Below are 26621 nucleotides of genomic sequence, written 5' to 3'. Positions count from 1 at the left end.
ACACGTGATTGTCTCCTTTTGTTGGCGAAATGTCAGTTCCAGATACGGTGGTCTAGAATGACGTAGTTTCACGCGGGGAGCTGGTAGTGCCGCCCCGCCGGAGAGAGCCACCGCCAACCTCACCGCCTTCAAATATCATTGCTGGACCCCTACTCCCTAGGCGGAAAACTTGAAGCTATTCCCAGTCTCATACCTACCTGTATTTCGTACCTAGGGAGTATGACAATTCCAATCGTAGAAATGTATAGCTGTCTAGTTTTTTAACTTATAAGCAATCGGATTCAGAGGGACTAGCAATGGCAAAGTTTTGGTGTATCTCAGATCAAATATTCATGCCTCGCGGTAGGTAAGGTCAGTATGACGCCGTGGCTCCATTAGAAGCTGGGAATAGCTTCAATCTCAACCGTTGGCAAGTCCGCTCCCGAGTATTCTGCCGGCACTACCTTACCTTAGAACACGTGTAGCCGCGCACTCGCCCTAACCTGACCTGGTTGGTTCGGATAGTGGATCGATCGGGGACAAGCGTTTAACTCCGTAGGGCACGGAGGGGTACAACATGTAGCTAAGTACCTTTACCTTACCTTACGCCGGAAAGTCTGTTAGCCCCGACGGACCTGAGCTTATAAATTCCCTTGATATTGCATCGTTCTTATTTCAAGCATTGCCATCTTGCGACGGACCTCCACAAGTGCACCTCGACTTGAACAGTACCCATCTCAAGAACCCTCAATTGGAATCAACAGGCTCCCGCCCATACAATCAACATGGCCAGCGAAGCTAAGCCAAAGATGCAATACACCCGCCTGGGAAAGTCGGGCTTGAAGATCTCCAAGGTTATCTTTGGCTGCATGTCCATCGGGAGCTCTGAATGGCAGGACTGGGTTATCGACGAGGATAAAGCTCTGCCCCTCCTGAAGCATGCATACGATGTCGGGTTGAACACTTGGGACACCGCAGACATATACTCGCACGGCAAATCCGAGGAGATTGTTGGAAAGGCCCTCAAGAAGTACAACATTCCCCGAAACAAGGTGGTTATTCTGACCAAATGTTATTTTGGTGTCAGCCAGGACGGGAAGCAGCTTCCAATTGCCGAAGCCAGCGTTAATGATGGAGATATGGTCAATCAGGTTGGATTGAGCAGGAAGCACATTCTCGATGCAGTGGACCAGAGTGTTGCCAGGTTGGGCACATATATCGATGTCCTGCAAATCCATAGATTGGATCGTGACACCTCCAGAGAGGAAATTATGCGAGCCTTGAACGATGTCGTGGAGAGTGGAAAGGTTCGGTACATTGGTGCTAGCAGTGTAAGCAGCCCTCCCTGTTGAAAGCAGGAATGAAGTCTCACAACGCATATACAGATGGCTGCCTGGGAGTTCCAAACCCTACAGAACATTGCGGAAAAGCATGGCTGGCATAAGTTTATCTCCATGCAGAACTACTACAACCTGATCTACCGTGAAGAAGGTATGTGGCTCCTTTTTCAATATACAATCGGTGTTCTTGAGCCGCTTGGCTGATTCTTGTGCATGCAGAACGCGAAATGATCCCATACTGCCGAGACACCGGGGTTGGCCTCATTCCATGGTCTCCAATTGCCCGTGGAGCCCTTGCCCGACCTTTCGATGACCGTACCACTACCCGCGAAAAGACGGACAGGATGCTGAACAACATGATCCGAGGGAAAGAGACACAGATTGATAAGACTGTAATTGGCAGAGTTGAAGAGATCGCCAAGAAGCACGGTGTCTCAATGACAACAATTGCCACCGCATGGTGCTTGAGCAAGGAATCAGTCAACCCAATTGTCGGATTGAGTAGCAAGGAGAGAATTGACCAAGCAGTGGAGAGTGTGCATTTTGCGAGCTCAGGCAAGTTGACAGCGGAGGATATTGCCTACCTGGAGGAGGCCTACGCACCGAAAGTGATACAGGGCTACTAAAAGGTAGAAGTAGCACAAATACTGGCCTGCGACCCTCAGGGAGGGTCTACCAAAAAGCACGTTTTGTTTACTTGAGATGAATGGCACTTGATTCAGCGCTTGGAAGATGATTTTCAAGATTTGAAGCGCCTTCCGCATTTGCATGCTGCGTGTTTTCCCCTGCTGCTTGTATGTTATTTCCCAACAATGGTAGGTCGAACTTACGACAAGTATATGATCTAACTTCTAGAGGGCTATCATAGAGATATCTCTCTTCACAACGAAGTATTAGAATGATTTCCTTATATGCCCCGCATCCTTCCCTACCTACTCCCCTTTTCCAGCGCGCATCGAGTTGCCTCTTTAGTGATGCCCCAACCCCACCTTTACGATAACGATTGATACACCGTCGTTATACGGCACGACGACCATCGAATTTTATCCCACGAGAAAACCAAGGAGCCTCGGCCATCCGGTACAAGGCTAGATGGCAATTCAAGGTCTGAATAAAGAGATTGGGGAGTTCATTTATAAATAAGTGAACCAAAGTGCAAATACTGCCCCACCTCGTCATATACCTATCAACCTTCAATCCTTATCCGGCTTTAATTTTCCGACTTCAACAAGATCCAAGTGGGATCTGATCAAGGAGAATTCCAATCTCTGAATTGATTTCTTTCCTGTCCCGTAAGCCTCAGGTCGGAGGCACTTGAAAATCCTACCATGCTGCTCCTCAGCATTCCAGTCCTGGCATTCATCGCTCTCCTACTCCTCGCTCTCTACAAATTTATCATCTACCCAGCCTTCATATCGCCACTTTCAAAAGTTCCAAATGCCCACTGGACAGCCCCTTTTTCCCCGGCATGGATCATCTGGACCAGGTTCCGCGCTCAAGAAAATCGGACGGTTCACGCGGCGCATCTCAGATTAGGTCCCGTCATCCGCCTTGGTCCCAACGAGCTCAGCGTCAACGATGTTGCGGGCTTAAAAACAGTCTATGCAGGTGGGTTTGAGAAAGGAGAGTGGTATTCCATCTTTGATAATTATGGGTATGTCGCTACAACGATGACTAGTTCTCTGGATACTGATGTGCATTAGAGTACCGTGCATGTTCTCAGTCTGGCACTCCCGTGAACACGCGGCACGAAAACGGATGATCTCAAATGTGTATTCTAAGTCCATGATGCACAGCTCTCCTGCTCTTGAGCGACAGGCTAAAGTAATACTCTACGATCGACTTCTCCCAATCCTCTGCTCCTCGTCCTCGGCGTTCCCGAACGGCAACGCTATTGACATCCATGACATCTGGAACGGAACTACCATGGACTTCATCACCGCTTATCAGTTCGGTCTCAAGAACAGCAGCAACTTCCTCCAGGATGAGACATACCGCCGTCACTGGATGTATCTCTACCATTGTCGAAAGACATATCCTTTCTTCGCACAAGAGATTCCACGTTTGACCAGCTTCCTTAAATTCTTCCATATCCATCTCGTGCCAACATGGGTGGATGATGCAAATAGAGAACTGGAAGCTTGGACGCAAGAGCGTTGCAATTCCACCGTGGCATATCTCAAAGAGTCAGCCGCTGACGACAAGGATGTTGGCAATGAACCTGTTGTCCTAGGGGCTATGTTGGCCGGGATTGAAAAGGAGAAGAAGGCCAAAGGAGACACATCCGTGCTCGCAGACACAACACTCAAGTACCCGGAACTCAGCATCGCGAGTGAAATGATAGACCAACTCGCCGCAGGACACGAGACGTCCGCGATAACACTCACATACCTCTCTTGGCAACTGTCCAAAAACCTCCCATTACAAGACGCACTCCGCGCCGAACTCCTCACACTCTCTCCCAACATGCTCCTCACATCTTCCAATTCCCACAACAACAACAACAACAACAACAACAACAACAACAACAACCTACCCAACCCCAAAGCATTAGATTCCCTGCCCATCCTCCACGCCGTCCTCATGGAGACGCTCCGCCTGCACGCCGCCATCCCCGGGAACCAACCCCGCGTGACTCCCTACCCAGCATGCACCTTGGGACCCTACGCCATCCCCGGCGGCGTCCGCGTCGGCGCACAAGCCCACAGCGTGCACCGGAATCCCGTCATCTACCCGGAGCCCGAGAAATGGGAGTACACGCGCTGGATGGATGACCGGAACGGGTACACGGAGGAGCAGAGGCAGGCGCGGGATCGCTGGTTTTGGGCCTTCAGCAGTGGAGGGAGGATGTGCATTGGGAGTAATTTCGCTATGCATGGTACGTTTTCATCTGTCTCCCCCCCCCCCCCCCCCCCTTTTTTTTTTGTGTGTGCAGAGACGAAAGAAGGGGCTGATAAACTGCAGAAATCAAATTGGTCGTCGCGGCCGTGTATTCGAATTTCAGGACGCATCTCGTGGATGATGAAGGTATTGAGCAGATGGATGGCTATACAGTTGGGCCGAGAAGCAATAAGCTCTTTCTGAGATTCGAGAGGGTTCTGGAGCAATGAGGAATTTGGGAATAGACGGGTGGGAGGATGGAAATATAGATTTGGAGGGAATGGGACATGAATGACTTGCTGTACGGGGGTTCTAGAACTGATAAAGGGAATCGGTTCTTTTAGATTGATAAATCTCCTATCTCACGATCACTTAAGCTGGCATGCTGATGTAGGGGGCTTGAGTCGGATTCCGTGATAGAGTCCTTGATGACAATAGAGGCCTCGTCCAGACAATACCTCAGTGGTAGATGCGTGCTAATGTAGAATATGCTGACAACGCTAATGCACCTAAAGGCTGTATTAAAATGCCGTATCCAGTTTCAGGAAGAAGAGGGATTTGTCCTTTGGGGATGCCTTCTCCTCGAAGCTATTCTTAGCAACGCCATAACGCAAGCTGCCCGTCTGGATTATCCGCTTCATAGCCGTTTGCTCATGTAGAGTAATTCGACTTCAGATTGAAACTGCCTCGGGGACTGCTTACCCCAGATTTCAACTCCCGGGAGGCCAAATTCCAACAGCTCAGAGGATTAAGATCTTCAGGATCATTAACCCCTATGCTTCTTAAATGCTTCCTGGACCGTCATTCCCTTCCTAACATCCTCCTTCACCCGATCATCAGCCTCCACCAGCCCCGGCAGCATCGACAGCAGTTCCGAGACCTTGTCCTGCGGAATCACAACCACGCCATTCGCAGCATCGCAGAAGACCAGGTCTCCAGGCCTGACTAGCGTACCATCAAGATCGAGCGGGACCTGGAGCGCGTGCGGCGCCGCCTCTGCGCCCGTGCCCGTGATTGACGTGCCGCGCGCCCAGATCTGCATCCCCGCATTAATCCCATGCTTGTCTATGAACAAAACGAAACGGAACAGGAGAGAGTGCCTCGGGGAAGGTATCCGGACAACAACTTACAGGTAATCCGCTTTCTCGCAGCTCCGCTATGTCACGCACCCGCCCATGCACGACGACCCCCTGGGCACTCCGCATCTGCATCCGCAGCGCCATGATGCCGCCGAGCACGGCACAGATCTGCCCCTTGGGTTGGCTGAGCACGACGATGGTCTCGGGCTCCGTCAGATCCACGTAATGCTTCCCGGCAGGCACATTTTTGGGCGGGTAGCTGGAGAGATCCGGGGCGTTTTTAGGGGCGAAAAGGACGGTGGAGGCGGGTGCGATGATGATTTGGGAGTCGGAGGGAGTGGTAGAAGGGGTTATCAGAGTTAAGTCGGGGAGGAAGCCGCAATTAGGCACCTTGAGTTTGAGGAGCCCGTCGGAGATGTCACAGGCTGTGTAGTTCTTGAGAGCTTGGATTTGCTCGAGGGATGGTTTGGAGGTCATCTTGCGGACGAGTCTTGGCTGTGGTAGAGAGAAGCTGGAGGGTGCGTGAAAGGGGCTGCTTTGTAGTAAAAGTGGGTTATATTGGCAGCGAAGGGGAAGCCTTCGAACGAGGGGCATTGAGTTGAACCTCTGGATTCGAAGCTGGAGATCACGTTTCAATGATTCAAGACTCGTTCTTATCAGATCTTGGACCTCGGTTAGTGGGGGAGAGGGGCCGCCGCTTACACACTATCGGAGAATGCTCTAAAGCGGCGACATATCGACAGCACAGTGGAAACAACCACCAAGTACGATGCAACATCTCTTGAGGAATTGAGCAAAGAGTCCAGGGAACGCAGCTAGAATGTGACGCGTTGCCGTTGAATCTCTTTTCATACTTCGTCAAGTATGCAAGCTCTGGGGTCTGAATTCCAACTCCTGTTCCCACGCACTTGCGATGATTTGGTATGAAATCATCTGCCAAAGCCTCTGTATAGGTCGCTAGTTCTCCATGTTCTCATAGCCTTGCTGGAGTCGATCAAGATACCATATACCTCGTCTATTCAACTTGTAGCCGTTGGCGACGGCATACCCGGATATGTCACTGATATTGCATTTGGCCTCACTTCAGAGGCCCAGTTGACCGTCTTCTGCCGAACGAAGCGCTTCTACGTTACTCCGTACTCCGTCGGCGCAAAATCCATGTCACTGAAATCGCAGAAAGGAACCTCAAAGCACAGACGAGAATTCCTACAGCTTCTCCATGCGATCCTATCCGAGGATCACGCCCAATCGCGGCGAGCCAGATACTTTCTGAGCTCTGATGAACTGGATTGTGACTCCATCTCTTCCCCATCTTCGAGGAGGTAGCGCCACAACTCCCGTGAACGCCACAGATGCACATTTGCACTAGTGCTTCAACCCTCTTTTGCCTTATCCCTGACGCCCAAAGAAATTGACAGCACACCGGTCCCGATCTCCACACCCGAGGACTCCCGCCCCCGAGCGTAGTAGAACTGTAGTATCTTTGCTCGACCCTCCGAACCCGGAATCGAAGTGTCTGGAAGTAAACACGCCCTACTCCTGCGAAGCTACGTCTCACAGGAATGCTGCAGCTGTTGGACGTACGACTGAGGCGTTGCTAAGCTTATAGCGAACAAGGAAAATCCACGTGCCAAAGCGTGTATAGATATAATGTATGCAAAAGAACAGAAAAATGATGTTATGACTTGTCAAATCGTCCAGACACTGGATAAGGAATGGCCTTGACAGGCTCGAGCTTGCTCTGTGGAAAGAATGTACCCTTCATATTGAAAATATGCTCTCAAGTTACTACCTGAAGCGCATGTTGTGTAAGGAGATGCAGAAAAGGCAGATGATATTCTTATCAAACGTACCTTCATGAACCTACTGTACAGAACCTTGCCTCTATCTTTGCTGGATCCAATCGAATGCTCTGGACTTGACAAGTGGGGGCTTTCATACAGTACCTCCTCAGCATTGCAACGGCTCACATCCCCAATAATCATCTGCACCGCGTCCGGAGATTGTGGAATACCAGTAAGGGGCTTCCGCTGTACCGATAGAGCTGTACAAGTCGCGTCGTGGGGAGAGGTCCTTGGCGTCTCTTGCGGCAAGGGAGAGCAACTCGACAGAGGACGGTGCAACTCTTCTCACCGTGTCTGGGACTCTGTAGTTGGCCGAGACGTACCATAGGAGCGCATGCATGATGGCCGAACGCGCTGGACCAGTCTTTTGAGTAAATCAGTAAATATCTACTGCGTACAGTACCGGATGCCGTAAAGGTTACTTTGATGTTCTCGCTGATCAGTGCCTGTCCTGTCCCCGCTGGCCGGTGTTGTCAGGCGCGGGCCGACGCTTCGCATGATGGATCGAATAACGGGCCTCCGAGGCGTGGGCTACTTACGAACTACAGACATACCTCCCGCAGCACCAGGCAAGAAGACCCAGAAGACTTGAGAATATACCTCTCCCCGCCTGCCAGGACGTCTTGCGAGAGGAGTCTCCTTGTTCCCCCGAATAGCCCCTCACTCATGAGCCTCGCCCTTCCATCGAGCCATCGCCACCCCGAATCTTCTCGAGGATCCCCCGTCTCACGAGCTGTCTCATTCGCAGAGCCCTCCCAGCTTCTGCCGTCGTGCTGCTGGCCTGCATAAAGATCCCAAGAGAACCCGCTTTCCCTGTCGCCCTTCTGACGGAGCAGCCACCAACGACTTGACTGACTGCGTCAACCAAACCTCTTCGACCTGCCCCACCTTGCCCGATTGTGCGGCTTGCAGAGACCCGGTAGAGCGACTCTGGAGGTGTCAAGATGTCGATAAAGTAAGTTGCAGCCTAAGACCCCATTCAGTCCCGCCCCCTCCCTCGCACACTTTCTGCCTCTTCACATCCTTCTCCCAGCCGTGCTTCCATCGCGGTCGCTGGAGAGACGAAACCATCTTATCTTGCTGCACCCTTCAGACGCGAGCAAGGCTGCGTTGCGAAGGTTGGACCTGCATTGCGTAACTGATAACTTGCGCCCCACTATCTGCGGTGCCATGTATCAATTTCACCAAGAATTGCATTCGTTTTCTTTGCAATGTCAAGAGAGAAGACTAAAAGCGGCCAAAAGCTGGGTGATGACCTCGCCTGGAGACGGCGGATTCATCAAGCTACCCAATGAGCGAATACTATACACATCGCCCCCTCGAACGAGTCTACAGATCTCGACGCCGAATACATTCCCTGGGACCCAACCCTTCTCGGCCAACAGCGATGCTGGAGTTGTCTCCATAACAAACCAGCGGCTCGTCTACCTCCCGACCAATCCAACCCCCGAGCTTCAATCCTTCTCGTGTCCCATACTCAACACCCAAGACGCATACGTACGAGCCCCCTTTTTCGGCGCCAATTACTGGACCGCCCTATGCAAACCCGTTGCAGGAGGTGGCATTCCAACTGCTCACGCAGCAGTCGAATTACGACTGACCTTCCGAGAAGGCGGGGCCTTTGACTTCCATAACATCTTCGAACAAGTCAAAGAGCGATTGTATCATGCGTATACACTGGCAAGGGAAACTGGGCAGAGCGGAACAAGCGTTGATTTGGCGAATGTCCATTTAGAGCAGTTACCAGCTTATGAACCGGCTCAGGAAGTGGGGAGGCAGGATTCAGAACCGGTGATCTTGAGTCCTCGTCCTGTTCGCCCTACGGAAATAGATAGCGGGGCGCCAGGTGTGAGGGGACTGGATGAGAGCTCGCACAGTGCGATGAGTGTTCCGGGACCGGACGAGCCTCCGCCTGGATATGAAGAAGCGCAGGCACAGGCTGTGAGCATAGATCTGGATCAGAGGTTGCGGAATGGGGCACATACACAGGCACAGTGATGGGTAGGTATGAAATAACGACGGGTATTGCAGCGTTTCATCTGGTTGGTTTTGGTACAGCGACATGAGGAATGAGGCGGCGTTCAGGTTCTATCCAAATATGAGGTTAGTTCTACAGAGGTCTGGCAAGGGGTGTCTGTGCAGGTTTGGGCTTTACGGCACAGAGATCAGATCTGTGGAACCGTCAGATGCAGTTCAACGAATACCCGGCTCCAAGCTCAAGTATATAAAACTTGCATTCTTTTGAGGGAATGAAGCCATGATTAGTAACATCTAACCTGGACTACTGATCTCTGTAATTGCTCCTCCATAAGGTGCAGACCATGATGATGGGAAGAGCCTTTGGGAAGAGGCTTGGGCTTGTCAATAACTGGAACATTCCAGTCATTGGTCTTGTTACCCATCTTCGTAATAGTCCAATGCTTACAGACTGCTCTCCATTGTGAACTGGCTCTCGGAACAGACAGGAGAAAGTCATAGCACGTGATCTCAGACTGGACCTCATTCGCCAATCACGAGGCAGTAAAATCCAAGCTTCTCGAAAGGCAACTCGGCTCTCGCCAGCGAGGATCTTTCCAACCCGACCTTTAACACTTCATCAGTTACCCAACCCATCATCCTCGCCCATTGAGCAATCAATCCAGTCGAAAACCGACCAAGATGGGATTCTTCGATACCTTGAGTGATCTCGTCGCTGCGGCGGCGCCATGGTCTGCGGTCGAGGCCGAGGCGGTCTCCGATGCCACCACTGAGGCTCCTGCGCAGAGCGAGGCCGAGGTAAAGGTACGTTGGCTTCTCTTCCGGCTCAGTGTGCTTTCATCGTGAGGATTGAGGTGTTCGGGAGGGAGCCCAGGGCCGGTGTTGTGGGATTGAGGGGAGTTGCGTTGTGATTCCGGGTCTGCGGACCTTCTCGGGATCTGCCCCAGGCTGTATGGGAGGGTGCAATGGCTTGGTTTCTACTATGCTCAACGATGCTAAATTGTTCAATGGCAAGCTAAACTGACTATTTCCCATAGGAGGCATCTACCGACAGCGCAGAGGAAGCAAAGGAGGAGCAGTCCGAGGAAGAGCCAGAGGCCGAGGAAGAGGAGGAGGAAGAGATGGTCGACCCCAAGGAGAAGTTCGAGGAGGGTGAGTCACTTTATTTTCGCCAGTACCCGAAGAGCAAAGTCTCGAGCTGCATTCGCAAATGAGAGAAATACATATATATGAAGATGAGGAATGCTTTGCTCTAATGGCTTGGAACTCGTTGCGACAGGGGGAATGGGCTGCTCGATCAAAGACTGATAGCGTACAGAATGCAAGGAATCAAAAGAGTGTGCTCCTGCCAAGCACCACTTCGATGAGTGCGTGGAGCGTGTTACCAGCGCGAGCAACGACTCAAACGACAAGAAGCACCCCAACGAGGACTGTGTTGAAGAATGTGAGTATTTCCAAGTCGCATCACCGTTTCTTGTCCGAGCCAGCTCTAATCTGTATACGCAGTCTTCCACCTCGCTCACTGCGCCAGCGAATGTGCCGCCCCCAAGCTCTGGGCTGCTCTGAAATAGAGCCCGAAACCGTATTAATTCGCGATCCTGAATTTGCTACGGGATTTGGGACTTGACAATATAGATGATGGGGACTTAGAGGGTGTATTTGTGGTGGGCGGGTTGTACAAACCACGTCAAAACGAACCTTTTTTCTGTACTCGTACTGCCGCATAAGAGATCTCCTTTTCGACGAACTGCATGTAGTATAGGAAATCCGAAAAGCTATAGATTGTACTCTGACCGTTGCTTCTCTTGGTGAGATGCTGGATGGGGTTCTGAGCTTACGTTCTATATACGGTAGGGAATTAAACTCAAGAGGTTGGAATTGGAATGCCAGTTGCTGCTACAGTACGTACGCGGCGGGGATTATACCGAAAGATAAAGGCCGAGAGTTGTTTCGCGCCGAATCATGGCACGAGACCATACGGCTCTCCTCTCTACCCTGGCCATTCCCTAATATGTATAGGTAACGTTGTAAACCCTACTCTGGCTGCTCTCGTCTCGCATCACGGCTCGATGATTCCCTCAATTTGAGGCCAAGAATTGCCTTGCCGTCGAGGACATCGATATCCGGCCAGGAACCGCATCTGGTAAGGTGACCAAGGTCAGTCCTGCTCCGGACTCCGTAGGGACGATGACATCTGCCAGCGAGCAGCCTGAGGAAGCGCACCGCGCTGACACGCGAGTCGCAAGTAGTAGTGGGCCAGACAAGGCCGGCCTAGCCGGTGACGGGAAGGGAAGGGAAATAATACTTGGAGAAGAGGCGCCGGGATGGACAATCATGCGGCCCCTCAGTAAGAAGGGGAAGAAGATGGCGGGGAGCAGCACAAGGAGAGCCTCCAGTGCGCATGCGGGGAGCAGCGGCGATGAGGCAGATTACGATCTCCACGAGAACCTTGAAGCCTTGCGCGAGGTGACCAGCGAGGATGAATTGCTCGAGGACGGAGAGGAGGAGGAGCGGGCGACAAGAAGCAGAGGAGAAGCACCTCGCAGCAGCAGCGCGCAGAGAACCCACGACGCTGATGCTTCAATTGAGAGCAGCGCCCCGCGCAGACGCAATGTGGGCGAGTACAAGGTCTATAAACGACGGTGGTTCGGGGTGGTGCAGTTAGTCTTGCTGAACACCGTCGTTAGCTGGGATGTGAGTTCTCCTGTTCAGAACTTAAAAGCCTCAGTCTCGCGGTGACATGCACGTCTTGTCGGATTGGTTCCTGCGTTAAACTGACAATTGCTTGCAGTGGCTCTCTTTCTCCGCCAACTCGACGACCGTCTCCCAGTACTACGGGGTTTCCGAATCGTCCGTCAACTGGCTCAGCACGGCTTTCCTCTTTGCCTTCGTGGTCGTGTCGCCCGTCGTCGTCTATACTCTGCACCGTGGCGGACCCAAACCCTCGATTGTCACCGCCTCGGTGCTGATCTTGGTGGGCAATTGGATTCGATATGGCGCGACCAGGTCGGGGCCCCAGGGCAATTTCGGGGGGGTGATGTTCGGCCAGCTGTTGACGGGATTTGCACAACCATTTGTCCTCTCAGCTCCCACCAGGTACTCGGATTTATGGTTTACCAATACCGGCAGGGTTGCTGCTACAGCTGTCATGAGCTTAGCAAACCCCTTTGGTGGGGCTCTGGCACAGTTGATCGATCCGTTTTGGGCGGGGAGCCCTGGTGACATCCCCAGCATGGTACTCTATGTTGCGGTTATTGTACGTCTTTATGTATATATACATACATATATATACCATATGTCCCCATTGTCCCTGACAGCAACTGACCCGTCCAGTCTTCCGTCGCATCTATACCGTCCTTCTTCATACCTTCTGCACCACCGACACCATGCTCCCCTTCCTCAGCAATGCCCAAACAGCAGCTGCTCCCTTCGCTGCGATCTTTGTTCACCTCGCCCGAGTTCTACATGGTCATGGTCCCTTACACAATCTACGTTGGTCTGTTCAATAGTATCTCCTCCCTCATCAACCAGATGCTCGCCCCTTACTCCTTCTCGGAAACCCAAGCCGGGATAGCAGGGGGCTTGCTCATCGTCGTAGGTCTGGTCACCGCCGCCATCACATCGCCCATCATAGACCGTACCAAAACCTACCTCCTAGCCATCAAGATCCAGGTGCCCATTCTAGCCGCGTGCTATCTGGCCTTCACGTGGGCGCCCGGCACGCGGTCCATCGGCGCCGTCTACGCGATCCTCTCCATCATGGGCGCCGCATCCTTCAGTCTCGTGCCCGTAGTTCTCGAATACCTGATCGAGATCACGCACCCTGTATCCCCCGAAGTGTCGAGTACGATATGTTGGACGGGCGGCCAATTCACGGGCGCCCTCTTCATCCTGATCTCGGACGCCCTCCGAGCGGCAGGTGCCGGTGATGGGTCGGCAGACGACGGCTCGAAATTCCCCCCGGGCAATATGTACCGCGCCCTGGTCTTCCAGACCGTGCTGGCGCTTGTCGTCGTCCCGTTACCGCTTGCGCTGGGCTGTTGTGGACGCGGTAAGGGCGTTCGAATGAGACGGCTCGAAGCGGATAACGAGGCAAGAAGAGCCAGTGGAGAGGTTGAAGGTGCCGGGGCCCTTCATATTTAATGTCTATTATTCCCTCTACCTCTATAATAGAACACTTAACTCCCATAATATAAGAGAGAGAAAGAGATAACTACTCAATCATCCAAATCCCTCCCAGTAACCGCAGCACCAAACTTCTCATAATCAAGAAGTCATCACCCCCTTCTAATCATTCAACCATCCGATATAAATCCACCTACCTACCTCCCTTCGCACATCCCTCATCTTCTCGCACAGCACTTCCTTCCTTCCTCCATTCATCCCCGTAGCTAAAAATCCAATATTACTCTTCAAAAACATGGATCTAAAACTTGACATACACATTACTTACCTTACTTCTTTCTTGCTACCGTATCAACATTAACAATAACAAAACTCCTATCTTTCAAGAGTCATCTACCTAGATCGATTGATTGATATCATAATAGCCAACCAAACAGACTTACCTATCCAGATTTGCCACACATATATTTTATATTCCAGATCTTAAATAGCATTATTAGTGCTATTCTATCTATCCATCATATACACTTAAACTTTCAAAAAAGATAAGATTAGATTACAGTAAGACAAGAAGAAAGAAAGAAAGAAAAATTCCCATATCGCAAAAATTTGTACAAAAAGATCTGTTTTGTTAAAGAGATTTGTGATGTGCGATAACACTAGGTAGGTAGGTAAGGTAGGTGGCTATCTACTTCTATTTCTTGGTTATGTTGATGATTAATATAAGGGGGGTATGTGAAGTTAGGTAGGTAGGTATATCAGAGTTCTTAGATGTTTACTAGTTATTGTATATATAGCTGTTTGAATACAGTTATATGGCTGAGGATGTTGTTGACCTCCCCCCCCCCCCCTTTCTGGGGATCTTTCGTGCTTGACTGACAATACAATACAACTTTAACCTGTGACTGTGATGTTGTTTAGAGGCATAGTACAGTAAGATATGGTTACTGGTTAAGAAACGTGCTAATCGTTCTTTACCCCTTTGACCGTGGATGAGTGCCAGGATTAAATCTCAAGATTCTCAATTACTATCTCTCGCTTGGTGGTTCAATGAAACTGGTCCAAATCGTCTGGCTCGATCTTAGACATTCTGGCAATTCCTACATCACTATACGGGGAAACGGGTTGTGAATTAAATCCTGTCTATTCTGCTATACTCTCGTCATTAGGTCGTTAATTCGTGGTCGTGCGATCATTAAAAAACTGAAAACCCCTGTCTCATACTAGAGCTCCAAGCCTTCCTCTTCCCTCAACTAGGGGAAGGGAATAAGAAGAAAGAAAAGAAAACATCTCAAAGTCCAAAAGAGGGCTGGTAACCTGACTACCTATCTAACCACGGCTCCGTATTTTCAGAGCCAGGCATTATTATTTCCAATCTCCTCTCTCTCGTGTCCAAAATCTAAATCCATATCGATCTTCGGGACCGGATCGGGAAGTGCAGTCTTCTTGGGGCTCTTCCGAACCGTGCTTTGGTACTCGGTGCTTGGTCCACATCGCACGTCCTTGGTGTTCCAGCCATCGTCTGCGGCAGCTGAAACCCAGGTTCTCAGTCCTGCGTGTACGCAGCCATAGAATTTCTCTTTGCAAAGTCTCATTGTACCTCCCATGCATTTCTCCCAGCCCGAAACGAGTAACTGCTGGCGGACGGCGTTGCGTTCGTCTTTCGTTGGGAGACAGGCCAGGATTCCGTTAATAATATCGAGGTGTGATGCGAGGTAGTTGGTAGCATCCCATTCAACACCGCCTACATATGGTGCTGCTGGAACGGGCGGAAGTTCAGGTGGGAAGTGTTCAACCATATATACATGGTGAGGATTGGAGGCATCAAAACTGCCACCTGAAGCAGACGAGCAGCTGCTCGTATCATGACTATTTGTCGAGCCACTGTCCTTGGATTTAATAGCCGGAAGGGCGATAACATTCGTGTTGTGGAGGAAAATCCAGAAAACCTCTTTAGTTACGTTGACGACTTCTTTGCACCAAACCTGATAGGGTCGGGGGCGACGCATATCAAGGACGAAGTCGACGGGCCGTTCAGATTCGCTTGGTTCGGGGTCCTTGAGGTAGGATAGAAGAATGTTGGCTCGGTCAGACCGCTCATTGAGGGGCGCTGACTTAAGAAACGTGAATAGAAGCGACGTTATAATATTACGGGTAGTGAATTCGCTCGGTCCCTTCTTCTCTTCATCAAATAGCATATGCAGAAGTGCGGGGAAGAGGGTTCCGTGAATATTGTTCAGCTGCCGAAGAGCAAGGGCCGTAGTGGTGAGAGCTTTGAGGCAGAGGAGAACCTCATGTAGTAAGGCATCTTCGTGCTCCTCTCTGTAGCATTGTTAGCATGGAAGAACAGAGTTGAAGACCATCAGTGACATACCTCCACTCCACTTCCATTATTCTGTGAAGTAGTCCCACAATCTCCTCCATTCCCCCGTGTCCAATAAATTCTTCTGTCCATGCCACCGTCTCGTTACGAAGTAAGAGCCTCAACTTATGTAAACGGCCGACCTCGACCAATTCCGGCTTCTGGACCTTTCTCAGGTATGCAACGAAGTCTTCTGGAAGTTGTCCTTTCGCCTTTGCCACCAACGCGTGTGCGACAGCAGCACCTGACATTGAAAGTGATCTGCTTCCCCCGTCTACGCTCTCTGAAGAGTTCTTCCGAGAATGGTTTCCCAAAGTGCCTTGCGGTCTTTGCTTCTTCGTTGGTGATTGGGGTTCTTTGCTGCTTCCTCTAGATAACGATCCTTTAAATGACGTAAATGTTAGACTTCTAGGTCTCTTCGCCTTGGCTTCAGGCACATCATGGGCAGCAGTAGCATCAGCACTTGAGTCGCTACCGTTGGTCCCAGGTCTGCCATTCCTCGCCGCTGCAATTTCGGCCCAGTCCTGCTTGATAAAATCTCTCTTCATCGATTTGGCAAGATTCCTCATCTTACCACGCTGGTGCTCAGGAATATTCCGTCTATCCAACATGGCCTCGAATTCTCTGTCAATGTCTTTGTCCTCAAGGACTTGCATAGGTTCCGGGGCTGCTGGTCCTTTTGACTTTGCACTAAGAGCAGATACCGCTGCTAAGACTCTCTGTCCTCGATGTGGGCCGGTCTTTTCGGACTTTGCTGCCACCTCCCTTTCTGAACTGGATCTTCTCGCCCCGGAAACTTTCCTTATTATTTCAGCACTATTCCTCCGGGAACTACCTCCACTAATACGTCTGCTGATATCTTGTATGCTGAAGTTGCTTGGAAGGTATGTTGATCTCGGCCGCTGTGAGCCAGAGTCACGTCGTCCCAGAGTCGGTGCATGACCTGGGCCTTCATAGAAATTTCGTTGTTTACCGGGAGAATATTCTCGCGGTGTATATAGATCGATCTCATCTTCCAAAAACTTTCCTCCTAGAGGTTGTCTTGCGAAACACTCGCTGGAGAACTGTGCGTAGATAGGAGGTGGTCGAGCCGGCGTGTCGGTCGGTGCTGGTGAGGTAGGGTTTTGGTTCTCTTTGTCTTTCTGTTGTCGAGCTTCCTCTTCTGCCGCTTCCTTGCGTAAACTCTTCGAGGACTTTGTGCGTGAGAGCAGATTGCTAAGGTTTGTGGATGACTTCGTCCTCTTCGGTTTAGTCTCATCCTTCGACTTGGAAGCCTTATCCCCATCCCTCCCAGTCAAGGATTTCAAAGAAATCGAGCTCAGAGTCTTCTTATGTAATGACTTGTGCCCTTCGCCACTGGTATTGGGACGCTTCCCCTCTTTGGACTTCTTCGGTGGGTTTAGAGTTTGGCTCTGCTGGTTTTGTTGAAGTTCCCCGAGCGCTCTGTGATGCGGGTGGTCGTGTGGTAGAAAGGAGATTGCTTGGTTGACACCGTGACGTGATGAACTGATGAAGGGATCTTTGGATGAATTTGAAGAGGAGGGTGCTTTCTCAGAGACTGTCCGTCTGTGCATGAAGGATCTTAGCACAGAGGAGGGTTTGATGTTGTGAGAGCCATCCGGCGGATGGTGGTTCCTGAATGCCATGATGAACAGCAATTACCAATTAATGATAAGGAACTCAGAGCTTCAGAATCAATGCTCCAGTACAATGCTGCAAGTAATTGGTTTCATGACGGTGATGGTGATGGACTTCAGTCTTCAGGTGTTCGGGGAGAGTACACGAGGGGATTGATGTTCGTTGCCAGGAGCAACCGGCGCGACGTACGCACGTGAGTTTAGCTGCATACACCGCACTGTGCCTAAACATAAGCGCATGAGGTTGATTAGCTCCTATCAGAGCTAAGGCGCGGGAATTCAATTGAGCTTCGATATCCATTCAGCCATCTTATCATTTTATATATATCTATGCTCATGTATCCGGGTCGCTTCTTCTAGCTTCTTCTACCAGCTGAAAACTCCCCTCTGCCTATCGAAACCACCTCTCAATTGGCTTTCCGGCTTTACTACCTTCCCTTGAAGAACCGTGAACTTCACGATACCCTCACAGTCCTGTGGCTTTACTCTGGCAATCCATATGCATTGTGCGGCTCCTTCTAAGTCACCCTCACCCGGCACCACATCCGACGGCTTAGGCTCCTCTCCGCCTAACTTTGCCCTCTCCAGTGTATCTAACCCAAAAGCATTTGCTTTTCTATAAACCATCACGTTGGCAGAATATTTATGTCCTCCGACATGCGAAATGAAGTATATCCCCACGCCACCGGGCCGCTCATCGTCTAGATCTCGGTATAGCCCTAACGGCCTCAGATGTCTCTCGAACTCTTTCCGGAGTAGTGGGGCACTCTGCCCACACCGAGCATCTCGTGTCTTTTGTGAACAGAGCAGAATGAGCGCGCGGTGAGGACAGGGACGGGTCGTCAACTGCTCCGCAGTTGGAAGAGGGTCGGGAAGAGAGGAGGGTATAGTAATAGGTGCCAAGGGCGTGGTATTCGAAGGGGACTTATTGAGAAAGTCCGTGATGAGGGAGTTGACGGATTTTGGGGTAACGTTCTGGATGATGAGAAATGCGGGTAGGAGGAGGACAGTTGTTGGTTCGGAGTAGTCGGTGGAGTGTGAGGGAGTAGGCATATTCGAGGCAGAGAGCATGAGTCTCTGGAGAGAGAATTAGCATCGTATTCCTCCAGACTTCTGCGGATGGTTAAGTACCCCGCTGCTTGGCTTCACATCGGCCTTCTTCTCAATGGCTTCCATCACACTGCCCTTCTCGTCGGCAACATCTCTCACCCAATCGGTCTTGCCAGTCGCCACGAGAATGTGCTGACTCCATCCCTTGATCTGGCCGTATAATTGATCATCCTCGTCTATCTTAAACTTTGCAGGCAGCTGAACAACGCAAGTTTCGCAGTCATGGTCGCAATCCTCTCCGTCAATTGCCGGGTCTACTTTCGGGAACAGCTGATCGATAGGAGTTGCTGAATTTTTCGCGGTGCCGAAGAAAGATTTCAAAGCGGTCGCCATTTTGCCTGAGCGTCGTGCTGGGGCGGGCGCGGATGTTTTGTATGACATGGTGGGGTCCTGCGCCTTAATCAGATCCGTGCCAAGCAGCCGGGGGGGATTATGAACGCTGATTAATGGCTTATCTGATCGGATTCGCTTCTCACTTCTTGCCGTCCAGCGGTTAAAGCCGAGCCCGAAGCCGAAAGCTGTCCCGACGCCGTCCCGATGATGGACGGAAGGTTGACTTGCCAAGTATCAACAAACGACCACGAGTTCCGGGAGGAGCAGTCCTCTTGTATGTTTATATATCCGAGAAGAAGACCCCCATTGTTACACCGCTGACGTGTCTTGAACCAGTCATCGGGCTTGAAACTGTGAGATTCGTGCTTTCTTATGTCCGCGCCGCATCTGCGTGGAACTGTATGCCTCGCTGAGCTCGGATCCGAGCATCTCGGCCGAGGAGGCTACGCCCCTATTTGTCTCTTACCCGTCTCAGACGCGTGATATATAGAGAGGATGGCTCCAGGTATCCTACTGTTGACGGGTGCTCCCGAGTCGAGCTCCTTGGATTGGAACCACCCTGGGCTCCTGGACACCTTCAGCGCGCCATTTTCTCGCTTTGCCGGCCTTGATGCTGGTGGAGATGTCGTTCCAGCAACACCTGCACCGGCTACCGCCTCCCCAGAATACCCGTCTTGGAGATCTATTCCCCTCGAACGGCAACATCTCGCGACGGGCCACTCGCAAGATCATGGCTGGCAGGAGGAATACCAAGGAACGTCTTTCTTTACAACTTCGGCCATCGGGTCTTTCGTTGAAGAATGGTCTCCGGGAGCCGGGCAAACTTCGAGCTTTGAATCTACAGCAGAGCAAGCCCTCTCTCAGTTCTACGAGCAGTCGTACGAAAGACATGAAGATGTTGTCCCTTCCCAGATAGCCGCCGCTTCAGATGTAGGTACCTCATTCTACAGCATTGATACCTCATTTGATGCCACAGAGTCGTTTTTTGATTCCCCATTGCGCCCAGTTCATGGAGCAAGAGACATCCCAATTGCTGGTCATCTAAGCCTTTTGAAAGACATACCAAATGCTTCATATCTCAACTCGATCCATCCGCAAACAATGACTGTCAATCTGATTATTGGGATTATTTCCATTCTCCCACCCCGAGCAATAAGGACGAGGCGAGGAGCAGACGTCGAACTCGTTGAGATCCTTGTAGGCGACGAGACAAAGTCCGGCTTTGGAGTCAACTTTTGGCTCCCACCCTCCTCCCAATCTGCTCACGGTAGCATGAGGAATGCGCTTAATGGATTACGGCCTCAGGATGTCGTCTTGATGCGAAATGTAGCTCTGAGCAGCTTTCGGGGGAAGGTCTATGGACAAAGTCTGAGGGGAGAGATGACGAAGGTGCATCTTATGTACAGGAATAGGATCAACAGGACGGATCTGGGTGGATGTTATAATGCAGCTGACCTTGTTTCTGACGAAAACCTGAATCCGCAGGTCGAGAGGACTGCCCGAGTCAAAGAGTGGGTGTTAAGATTTGTTGGCGTGGGAGATGGGCGGAGGAAAGCCAAAGGCCGAGTGTCTGATGTGATTAAGGAGACTTTGCCTCCAGATACCCAATGAAGACACGAGTCAACTTGTCAATTATAATGACGGGCTCGGACTGGGAAAGCTCCCAGCGTCATATACTCATCATTCTGTGCGATTCAAGAATGAGAAAATAAGTAAGCGCAAGCGGAGGAGAACCGGTAGATCACTGGGATGCTCAGTCCCTAAAAGAGCGTGGATTAGGAGAGAAGCGCAATCCTTCATACCGAAACCAGTGAACGAACATTGCTCATGGTATGGCGTAACTTGATACCCAATGAAACGGGTACTTTCAAACTCTTTCACGGATATGGAAACAGCGTAGATGTCAACTGTGTGGTTGTAATCGAAAAGATGTATTGTAATCAAGCGTCAGCGTAATAGCCTCGCCTTCAAGCCGTCTAAAGCACTGTTAACTACCAAACATTCAGGTACCGTGGCCCGGTCCTTGCCACTCCACTTAAAACGCCATGCTAATACCCTGCCATGCCCAAGCCCAAGCCAAACCAATACCTTACCATATATTTATTTTGGACACCCACCAGTATTGCAGTTACTCCGCACTCCCTTGAAATCTCATGCCAATTACCCAGCTGCCTTCGAACTCAACTCCTCGTCTGATTCTTGTTCCAGCTTTCTTCCAGACTGCGGCACCCAAACCAATATCGGCAACGAAGAGTTGCCATTCTCTACCCTTGCCAAGACCTTCGTCATCAGAAACGCCCTCACCCAACGCCATCGCCTCCAATAATCCCTTTTTCGGCGTTCCCATAGCGACAACGTATTTTGCGTGTATATAAAGTTGTCTTCCATCGATGATGCTGATCTTCCCTGACGTAGGGTCGATACCTGTAGGGATATCAATCGCTAAGACCGGTGCTTTGCTACGATTGGCCAGCTCGATAAGTTCGTAGGCTGTAGCTTGGTCCCCTGTCCTTAATTCTTCAAAAGATATCGTAAGGCCAAGGAGACCGTCAATGATCAGTTCAACAGGTGTGTTGAGATTTTTGACATAGTCTAGAAGCTCGACTTTGGTGACCAGTTTACCTCCAAAGCTGCTAAAGACCTTCAACTGCCGTCGTAGACCCACGAGGAGTTCCGTTTCGCGTTCTAGACCGAGAACACAAACGACAACATTTAGGCTATGATTTCGGAGATGCCTAGCCGCTGCCACTGCTCGGAGACCACTCTTATTGTTGCCCGCAAATACGACGACCGTTGGAATTGTGCTACTTTTGCCCTGGGTCAAGCCACGCCCACCTGTGTTCAGCGCAGACAAGGCGACCTCTGCAATGCCTCGACCTGCATTCTCGGCCATCATGTCTTCCGAAAGTCCAAGCTCGGTGTCGGCTATATTTTCAAGGTTAAGCATTTGAAGGGGAGAGATAGGTTCGCAACGGCGATCTGATGGGACGAGGTAGAAGGCCGGCTTTGAAATAGAAGTTTGAAACTGCTCCTATTAGTGACTGTAAAGCCAAATTGCTACAGTTGTCTTTGGAAGATGACTTACTGATTGCGTACGACCTGGTTGGGCACTTGCAATTGAACCCCTTTTTGTAGAGACGGGCCTTCGATTTGAAGCTGACTTGCTCTCGGCCCTGCGAGAGACCCTGCCACTTCCTGTATCTCTCTGGCTGGTTCTTTCTTCGAGATCAGTGTCGCCCGCTTCGCTCTTCCAAATGTCGGTCTTGGTCTTCACAGTGCCGGTTGGTAAATCCAGGACATTCTCAGTATAATGCAGATTCTTGCCCCCAGAGGTTCCTGGCTTTGGCTTTGGTAACCTGTTGTGCGAGACCAGTCGATCCTCGTCTGCAATCTCATCTTCTGCCTGTATCTGGGTGAAGATGGTCTTCTTGTCGAATTTGGCCAAACTTCCTGCGAAATCGAAATCGCCCATATCTTGTACATCTGTTGCATCTTCCGTTGCCCATCCATTTTCATCCGCCAGTCCATTCCCATTGCGCCTGGCCTTCTGCCTCTTGAGCGTTGCGAACGGTTGAAAGGACGGATTTGGCTCTAGCAATGGTGTCTGCCTCCAGCCTTTTGACTTGGACGTCTCTTTCGCTGGAGTGACGTCTGGTTCCGGCAAATCACCATCGGCTGTTTTACGTCCATGCCCCCTTCGCCTGCGATTTCTCTTTGCCGGCTTGGTTGCTGGCAGAGCTGGGGAAACCTCTGCTTCTTCCGCATCCTTTTCGTCCAGAATTAGACCTTCTCCTATGCCACCTCCCTCCACCTCTGATATATAGATCTGTTGTATTGGTTCAACCAAAGTCGCAGCAGTGATGTCCTTGGGTGCTCTATCACTCCTACTCGTTACTGTACGGGAGGAATCAACTCGTTCCATCAGGGTCGGGTTCAATTGTGGAAATACCGGCATGGATCGATTGACTGGTGTTGGCTTCTTGCCAACGCTCAGGATCGCAGGATCTTCGAAGTTTGTCCTAGGTAGCGCCTTCACAGGTGGGACGTTCGATTGGGGACGGGTATTTTCATTGGGGGCTTCGACCAGTTCCGAAATCTCCACCGCATTGATGGTAATCTCATTGACATATTTTCCGTTCGCAGGGCAAGTTACTGACAGAGGGTGAGGAAAGGCCAAGGATGAGCATGTCTGAGGAGTTCTTACCATGTCGCAGAGTTAAGCTTTTCCCTGGTTCAACACTGCTGACGATGCCCCTCAATTGAGCACCAGGAGGTGAGTTGAGTGTCACCAGCATGGTGAGCCCAATAAACTGGTTCGACATGTTGGGCCCTCTGAATCTCTAGCCTCGCGCAGTCGCAGTCGCAGTCGCTCAAACGGATTTCTGGCACACAGCTGGTCTTGAAGAGGGAGACAGCGAGAGTTCTGGGCAGCCAACCCAAATGTCTTCGACAGGTTACGAGGGAGGAGGAGATGAGAGCTGGCTACCTATGCAGAGGATGCTATGGGTTCGAGAGGGAAGTCTGGAGGAGTAGGACGATGATGATGGCTCAGCCCGCCGCTTGATATAAATAAATATTTAAGTTACCTATTTACTGCACTGTAATATTTTGCCGAGCGGGGAAAAGTCACTACTGCACACCGTAAGGAAAGGGGTGCCAATATGAGCTAAACATACCTTACCTACCTCAAGGTCTGTAGGGAGACCATGCGTAAGACACTACTTGGTATTTATTTCTTTGTTCTGCATGGAGCCAAGTAAGGTATATCTAGATAGACTCTAATGATGCCTCACTCCCGTCTGACAAAATCCCAACAAGGTAGGCTGCGCCGAAACCATATCTGCCGCTGCATAAAGAGTCAAGCTCCTACTCCAAAGGAACGCCAAGCTAATGCTGAGATGCTCTATCAAAGTCATGTGGCAGGTAAACTGTAGTCTGCCCTAGACTATTCAGCCCCTGTACGCCGCCGCAGCCATAGCTTCCTCATCATCATCGACTTTATATCTCGACACCTGCTCCATTGTTCCTCCCTTCTTCGAATCCTTCTCATCCTTCACTTTCTTCATTGGGAGGGCCTTTGCTACCTTAGGGTTTTGCATTGCTTTGTTGGCGCTATACAAGCTGTTGTAGAACTCTGCAACTCGAGGATGCGCCATGACCTTGTTCTTGTCGAAATTATGCACTTCAAGCCCTGCCTGGCTTGTTGCTCGACTGAGTGCAACATAGGCCTGGCCCTTTTCAAAGACCCTCTTCAGGTCAATCTTAACTCGCTCAAGAGTTTGCCCCTGTGCTTTATGAATAGACAGTGCCCAGGCAAGGATGAGTGGGAGCTGTTGCCGCTTTGCCTGAACTTCTCCGTTGGGGAGTTCAACTGTCCATTCTTCTGGTTGGACAAGGAGTTCCCTACTAGTTCCATCCGCGACTGAGAAGAGGACAAGAGGGTATAGTCTACTAGTGTCTGGGAGGGGACTGCCGCTCTGGGTGCGAGCAAACTTCGAGATTGATATACGTGCTTCACGCTGACGATCATCCAGATCTTCTGTAGCGATATTTTTATCGACGATATCCGGGTCTTTTTCATAGATTTCGAACGTCGTCTGGTCCATAAAAGCAATCACTTTTCCAAGTGATCCGTTGACTAGACCATCGTCCATATTCTTTATCAGCATAACTTGAGCACCTTTCTTTAATTCAATCACCTTGGGAGCCATCATGTTGCTGAGTAATTTTTCACGCATGACTGGATCCGAGGTTCCAGAATCTATAGCTTCGTACCGTTGACTATGTCCGTGCAGATCGCGCATCCTAAAGGCGTTGGAATTTTCAACCTCGTTCCTGGTTGGGAATCTGAAGTCTCTATCAATATTTGTTCACGATAACCAAGGGTCCAACCTACAGTTCCGTAGCTTCTAGAGAGTCTTCATACTCAATCTTTCGACTGAGCTTTCGAAACGCCTCAACAGTCTCATCCGTAATTTTTCCAAGGCGCATCTCGTTCAGCATGTTCGCAAAGACTATTTCGTTAGTTATATACAAAAACCCATGGCGAGGAGAGAAGTACCTGGATCTTTTTGACGGAACACTTCTGTCAAGCCGATTGTATGGTGTATAGCAGTAGACCATGTCCCGGCGTCGAACGCGAATTTAGCACCTCGAGCCTTGTTGTCATAATCTGGCACGGGTGGTAATTGGAAGAAATCACCGGTAATAACTAGTTGGATCCCCCCGAATGGCCGACCATTGTTTCGTATTGCCCTAGCTATCCCCTCGAGCTTGTCAAAAAGATCTCCGTCGACCATGGAGATCTCATCGATAATCAACACCTTGGTTTTGAGCCAGCGATTCTTGGCTTTTGGGTTTCTCTTGACCTTCTTCACGAGAGCAGGGACATCCTCTTTGCCAAGTCCGATACCCCCGAAGCTATGTAGAGTTACACCACCAATGTTACATGCAGCTAGGCCCGTTGATGCAGTAACTGCTACTCGTTCAGGTTCTCGACGGTACTTTTTGCGTAATTCGGCGATGATGGCTCTCATCAACACAGATTTCCCAGTTCCAGCAGATCCGGTGAAGAAAACGCTCTTATTTTGATTCACCACCAAGTTAAGAACATGCCTCTGCTCGTCGCTGAGGGAGATCGGAGACAGAGACGCCTTTTTGCGGGAGTGTTGTTCCATAGCTTCGAGAGCGGCATCATCTATCTTCCTCGAAGCCTTTAGTTTGTCCTTGAATGCATTCTTTTGTTCTTTCATCGCGCTGGCTGTATTGTTCCACGGCATAAGCTTGTCTGTTGTCTGAGGGGTTTCCACACCGTTCCCCTTGCCTCCATTCGGACATGCGTTAGCAAAATGTCCTTCTTTCTTGCACCGGTAACAGAATTGATGTGACGAAGAGCCAGATGCCGCTCTCGCTGCCAGTAGCTGCGACCTCTCTTCTTCCTTAGCAGCAATTTCGTCTTCTTCTGCCCGTCTCTGAGCCCAGGGAATGGTTCTTCGTTTCGCCGGGCGAGGATTTAAATCAGCATCTTTCGCCAACTCTGATGATTCTCGACTTGCAATCTGCTTGCCATCTTGTCTAGCTAAAGATGCTGGGGGTGGGGCCATGTGCGATGGAGGGGATGAAGACCAGGTTGGCGCACTGCTAGGGGGATTTTGTGAGCTCTGCGGTTGTGATTTTGAGCGAGGTAACTTAGGCAGAGCATAGGAGAATTCGGAAGAAGGTGCTATGTTTTCGGAAGGCTTCGGTGGTGCTGGCATAGAAAGAGGGAGCTCATAGTCCATATCCAAGTCTAAATCGGCGTCATCCTCAAAGTCGTTCTCGTCAAACTGGACCGCATGGTGATCTACCGTAGAGACTTTTGATTTGATAGGATCTTCTTCTGTGAGATCAATCGTGGCAGGGACATCTTGGAAGGAGTCCTGCTTGCTCAACACCGAGGGTAGTCTAGCAGCTATTGGAGCTGTGAAGCTTTCCGGTTTCCTCTTCAAGTTATGCTTGATATTCGGTGACCTGGTACCAAGAGTACTTGCAGTGTTCGTGAAGCCAGTGAACCCTCCCATTGATTGTGTTGATTGACGAGCCTTCTTGAACTGTTCCTGTATGTTTCCATTCTGAGCCGGGCTGCTGGAGGGGAACAGCTGCTTTGCAAGATCATTCTTCGTATTTGGAGCTGCGTACTCTTTGGCGGCTCGACCTAACATTGCGTCTGCAATTGAAGAGTATGTACGTCTCGGGGTTCGTACACTAAAGGCCGTTATGGATCGATAAGGAGGCCGTCGCGCTTTCCGCCAACTCGCAAGCAGTCCTCGAGTTGCTAGAGAGAAGACCGGAAAGCCTAGCAGTCTAGCCGGCATACAATCGAAGCTGCTTAGGAGTCGGGGATTTCGTCAAGCCGGGACGAAGGTTCAAAGCGGATGTTCCGTCCTACAATTTCTGTCAAGTGTCTTCGCGTCGCG

At 50.6% G+C, this 26621-nt stretch overlaps 12 protein-coding genes across 12 annotated transcripts; 7 read left to right on the top strand and 5 right to left on the bottom strand.

Annotated features, from left to right (window-relative positions):
• Positions 1–594: 594 nt before the first annotated feature.
• Positions 595–2130, top strand: M430DRAFT_125243 (hypothetical protein). The gene is made up of 3 exons (XM_024861947.1): positions 595–1310; positions 1365–1470; positions 1539–2130. The coding sequence occupies exons 1-3, from the start codon at positions 765–767 to the stop codon at positions 1943–1945; spliced, it is 1059 nt and encodes a 352-aa protein (XP_024719200.1). The 5' UTR covers positions 595–764; the 3' UTR covers positions 1946–2130.
• Positions 2131–2647: 517 nt separating this feature from the next.
• On the top strand, positions 2648–4429 carry M430DRAFT_105732 (hypothetical protein; the record flags this gene model as incomplete). The annotated part of the gene is made up of 3 exons (XM_024861026.1): positions 2648–2973; positions 3023–4197; positions 4284–4429. 3 exons carry the CDS (start codon positions 2648–2650, stop codon positions 4427–4429), a joined length of 1647 nt encoding a protein of 548 aa, XP_024719199.1.
• Positions 4430–4965: 536 nt separating this feature from the next.
• Positions 4966–5755, bottom strand: M430DRAFT_106321 (hypothetical protein; the record flags this gene model as incomplete). The annotated part of the gene is made up of 2 exons (XM_024861074.1): positions 4966–5235; positions 5330–5755. The coding sequence occupies 2 exons, from the start codon at positions 5753–5755 to the stop codon at positions 4966–4968; spliced, it is 696 nt and encodes a 231-aa protein (XP_024719198.1).
• Positions 5756–7228: 1473 nt separating this feature from the next.
• Positions 7229–8193, bottom strand: M430DRAFT_21115 (hypothetical protein; the record flags this gene model as incomplete). Its single annotated transcript, XM_024864440.1, has 4 exons — positions 7229–7486; positions 7677–7943; positions 7993–8052; positions 8128–8193. The coding sequence occupies 4 exons, from the start codon at positions 8191–8193 to the stop codon at positions 7229–7231; spliced, it is 651 nt and encodes a 216-aa protein (XP_024719197.1).
• Positions 8125–9495, top strand: M430DRAFT_36317 (hypothetical protein). Its single transcript, XM_024866909.1, has one exon. The coding sequence runs from the start codon at positions 8293–8295 to the stop codon at positions 9118–9120; it is 828 nt and encodes a 275-aa protein (XP_024719196.1). The 5' UTR covers positions 8125–8292; the 3' UTR covers positions 9121–9495.
• Positions 9496–9779: 284 nt separating this feature from the next.
• M430DRAFT_143941 (hypothetical protein) lies at positions 9780–10984 on the top strand (the record flags this gene model as incomplete). Its single annotated transcript, XM_024862856.1, has 4 exons — positions 9780–9903; positions 10137–10251; positions 10418–10543; positions 10606–10984. Coding segments are annotated over 4 exons (430 nt in total), but the record flags the coding sequence as incomplete, so codon positions are not given.
• Positions 10985–11463: 479 nt separating this feature from the next.
• On the top strand, positions 11464–13242 carry M430DRAFT_105277 (hypothetical protein; the record flags this gene model as incomplete). The annotated part of the gene is made up of 3 exons (XM_024860997.1): positions 11464–11793; positions 11891–12355; positions 12433–13242. 3 exons carry the CDS (start codon positions 11464–11466, stop codon positions 13240–13242), a joined length of 1605 nt encoding a protein of 534 aa, XP_024719194.1.
• A 1119-nt stretch (positions 13243–14361) lies between these two features.
• Positions 14362–17324, bottom strand: M430DRAFT_36316 (hypothetical protein). Its single transcript, XM_024866908.1, has 2 exons — positions 15599–17324; positions 14362–15546 (listed from the first exon to the last, which is right to left on the bottom strand). Exons 1-2 carry the CDS (start codon positions 17230–17232, stop codon positions 14574–14576), a joined length of 2607 nt encoding a protein of 868 aa, XP_024719193.1. The 5' UTR covers positions 17233–17324; the 3' UTR covers positions 14362–14573.
• Positions 17325–17495: 171 nt separating this feature from the next.
• Positions 17496–18803, bottom strand: M430DRAFT_125227 (hypothetical protein). The gene is made up of 3 exons (XM_024861946.1): positions 18772–18803; positions 18355–18723; positions 17496–18300 (listed from the first exon to the last, which is right to left on the bottom strand). The coding sequence occupies exons 2-3, from the start codon at positions 18712–18714 to the stop codon at positions 17590–17592; spliced, it is 1071 nt and encodes a 356-aa protein (XP_024719192.1). The 5' UTR covers positions 18715–18723; positions 18772–18803; the 3' UTR covers positions 17496–17589.
• A 98-nt stretch (positions 18804–18901) lies between these two features.
• M430DRAFT_60338 (hypothetical protein) lies at positions 18902–20467 on the top strand. Its single transcript, XM_024868852.1, has 2 exons — positions 18902–18940; positions 19003–20467. The coding sequence occupies exon 2, from the start codon at positions 19162–19164 to the stop codon at positions 20275–20277; it is 1116 nt and encodes a 371-aa protein (XP_024719191.1). The 5' UTR covers positions 18902–18940; positions 19003–19161; the 3' UTR covers positions 20278–20467.
• Positions 20468–20794: 327 nt separating this feature from the next.
• Positions 20795–22988, bottom strand: M430DRAFT_29748 (hypothetical protein; the record flags this gene model as incomplete). Its single annotated transcript, XM_024865899.1, has 3 exons — positions 20795–21697; positions 21752–22818; positions 22871–22988. The coding sequence occupies 3 exons, from the start codon at positions 22986–22988 to the stop codon at positions 20795–20797; spliced, it is 2088 nt and encodes a 695-aa protein (XP_024719190.1).
• Positions 22989–24843: 1855 nt separating this feature from the next.
• Positions 24844–24996, top strand: M430DRAFT_70571 (hypothetical protein; the record flags this gene model as incomplete). The annotated part of the gene is made up of 1 exon (XM_024869498.1): positions 24844–24996. A coding segment is annotated over one exon (153 nt), but the record flags the coding sequence as incomplete, so codon positions are not given.
• Between the last annotated feature and the right edge of the window lie 1625 nt (positions 24997–26621).

The sequence above is a fragment of the Amorphotheca resinae genome (assembly GCF_003019875.1).
Source record: "Amorphotheca resinae ATCC 22711 unplaced genomic scaffold M430scaffold_9, whole genome shotgun sequence".
Lineage (NCBI taxonomy): Eukaryota > Fungi > Ascomycota > Leotiomycetes > Helotiales > Amorphothecaceae > Amorphotheca > Amorphotheca resinae.
This window is presented reverse-complemented; position numbering and strand designations above follow the sequence as displayed.

Bases quoted from the DNA above. Each gene is read 5' to 3' on its own strand.
- M430DRAFT_125243 (XM_024861947.1), top strand. From the start codon at position 765: ATGGCCAGCGAAGCTAAGCCAAAGATGCAATACACCCGCCTGGGAAAG. The intron at 1,311-1,364 runs GTAAGCAGCCCT...ACGCATATACAG, and splicing joins GGTACATTGGTGCTAGCAGT to ATGGCTGCCTGGGAGTTCCA. The intron at 1,471-1,538 runs GTATGTGGCTCC...TTGTGCATGCAG, and splicing joins CCTGATCTACCGTGAAGAAG to AACGCGAAATGATCCCATAC.
- M430DRAFT_36317 (XM_024866909.1), top strand. From the start codon at position 8,293: ATGTATCAATTTCACCAAGAATTGCATTCGTTTTCTTTGCAATGTCAA.
- M430DRAFT_36316 (XM_024866908.1), bottom strand. From the start codon at position 17,232: ATGGCATTCAGGAACCACCATCCGCCGGATGGCTCTCACAACATCAAA. The intron at 15,547-15,598 runs GTATGTCACTGA...ACAATGCTACAG, and splicing joins ATAATGGAAGTGGAGTGGAG to AGAGGAGCACGAAGATGCCT.
- M430DRAFT_125227 (XM_024861946.1), bottom strand. From the start codon at position 18,714: ATGTCATACAAAACATCCGCGCCCGCCCCAGCACGACGCTCAGGCAAA. The intron at 18,301-18,354 runs GTACTTAACCAT...TTCTCTCTCCAG, and splicing joins ATGTGAAGCCAAGCAGCGGG to AGACTCATGCTCTCTGCCTC.
- M430DRAFT_60338 (XM_024868852.1), top strand. From the start codon at position 19,162: ATGGCTCCAGGTATCCTACTGTTGACGGGTGCTCCCGAGTCGAGCTCC.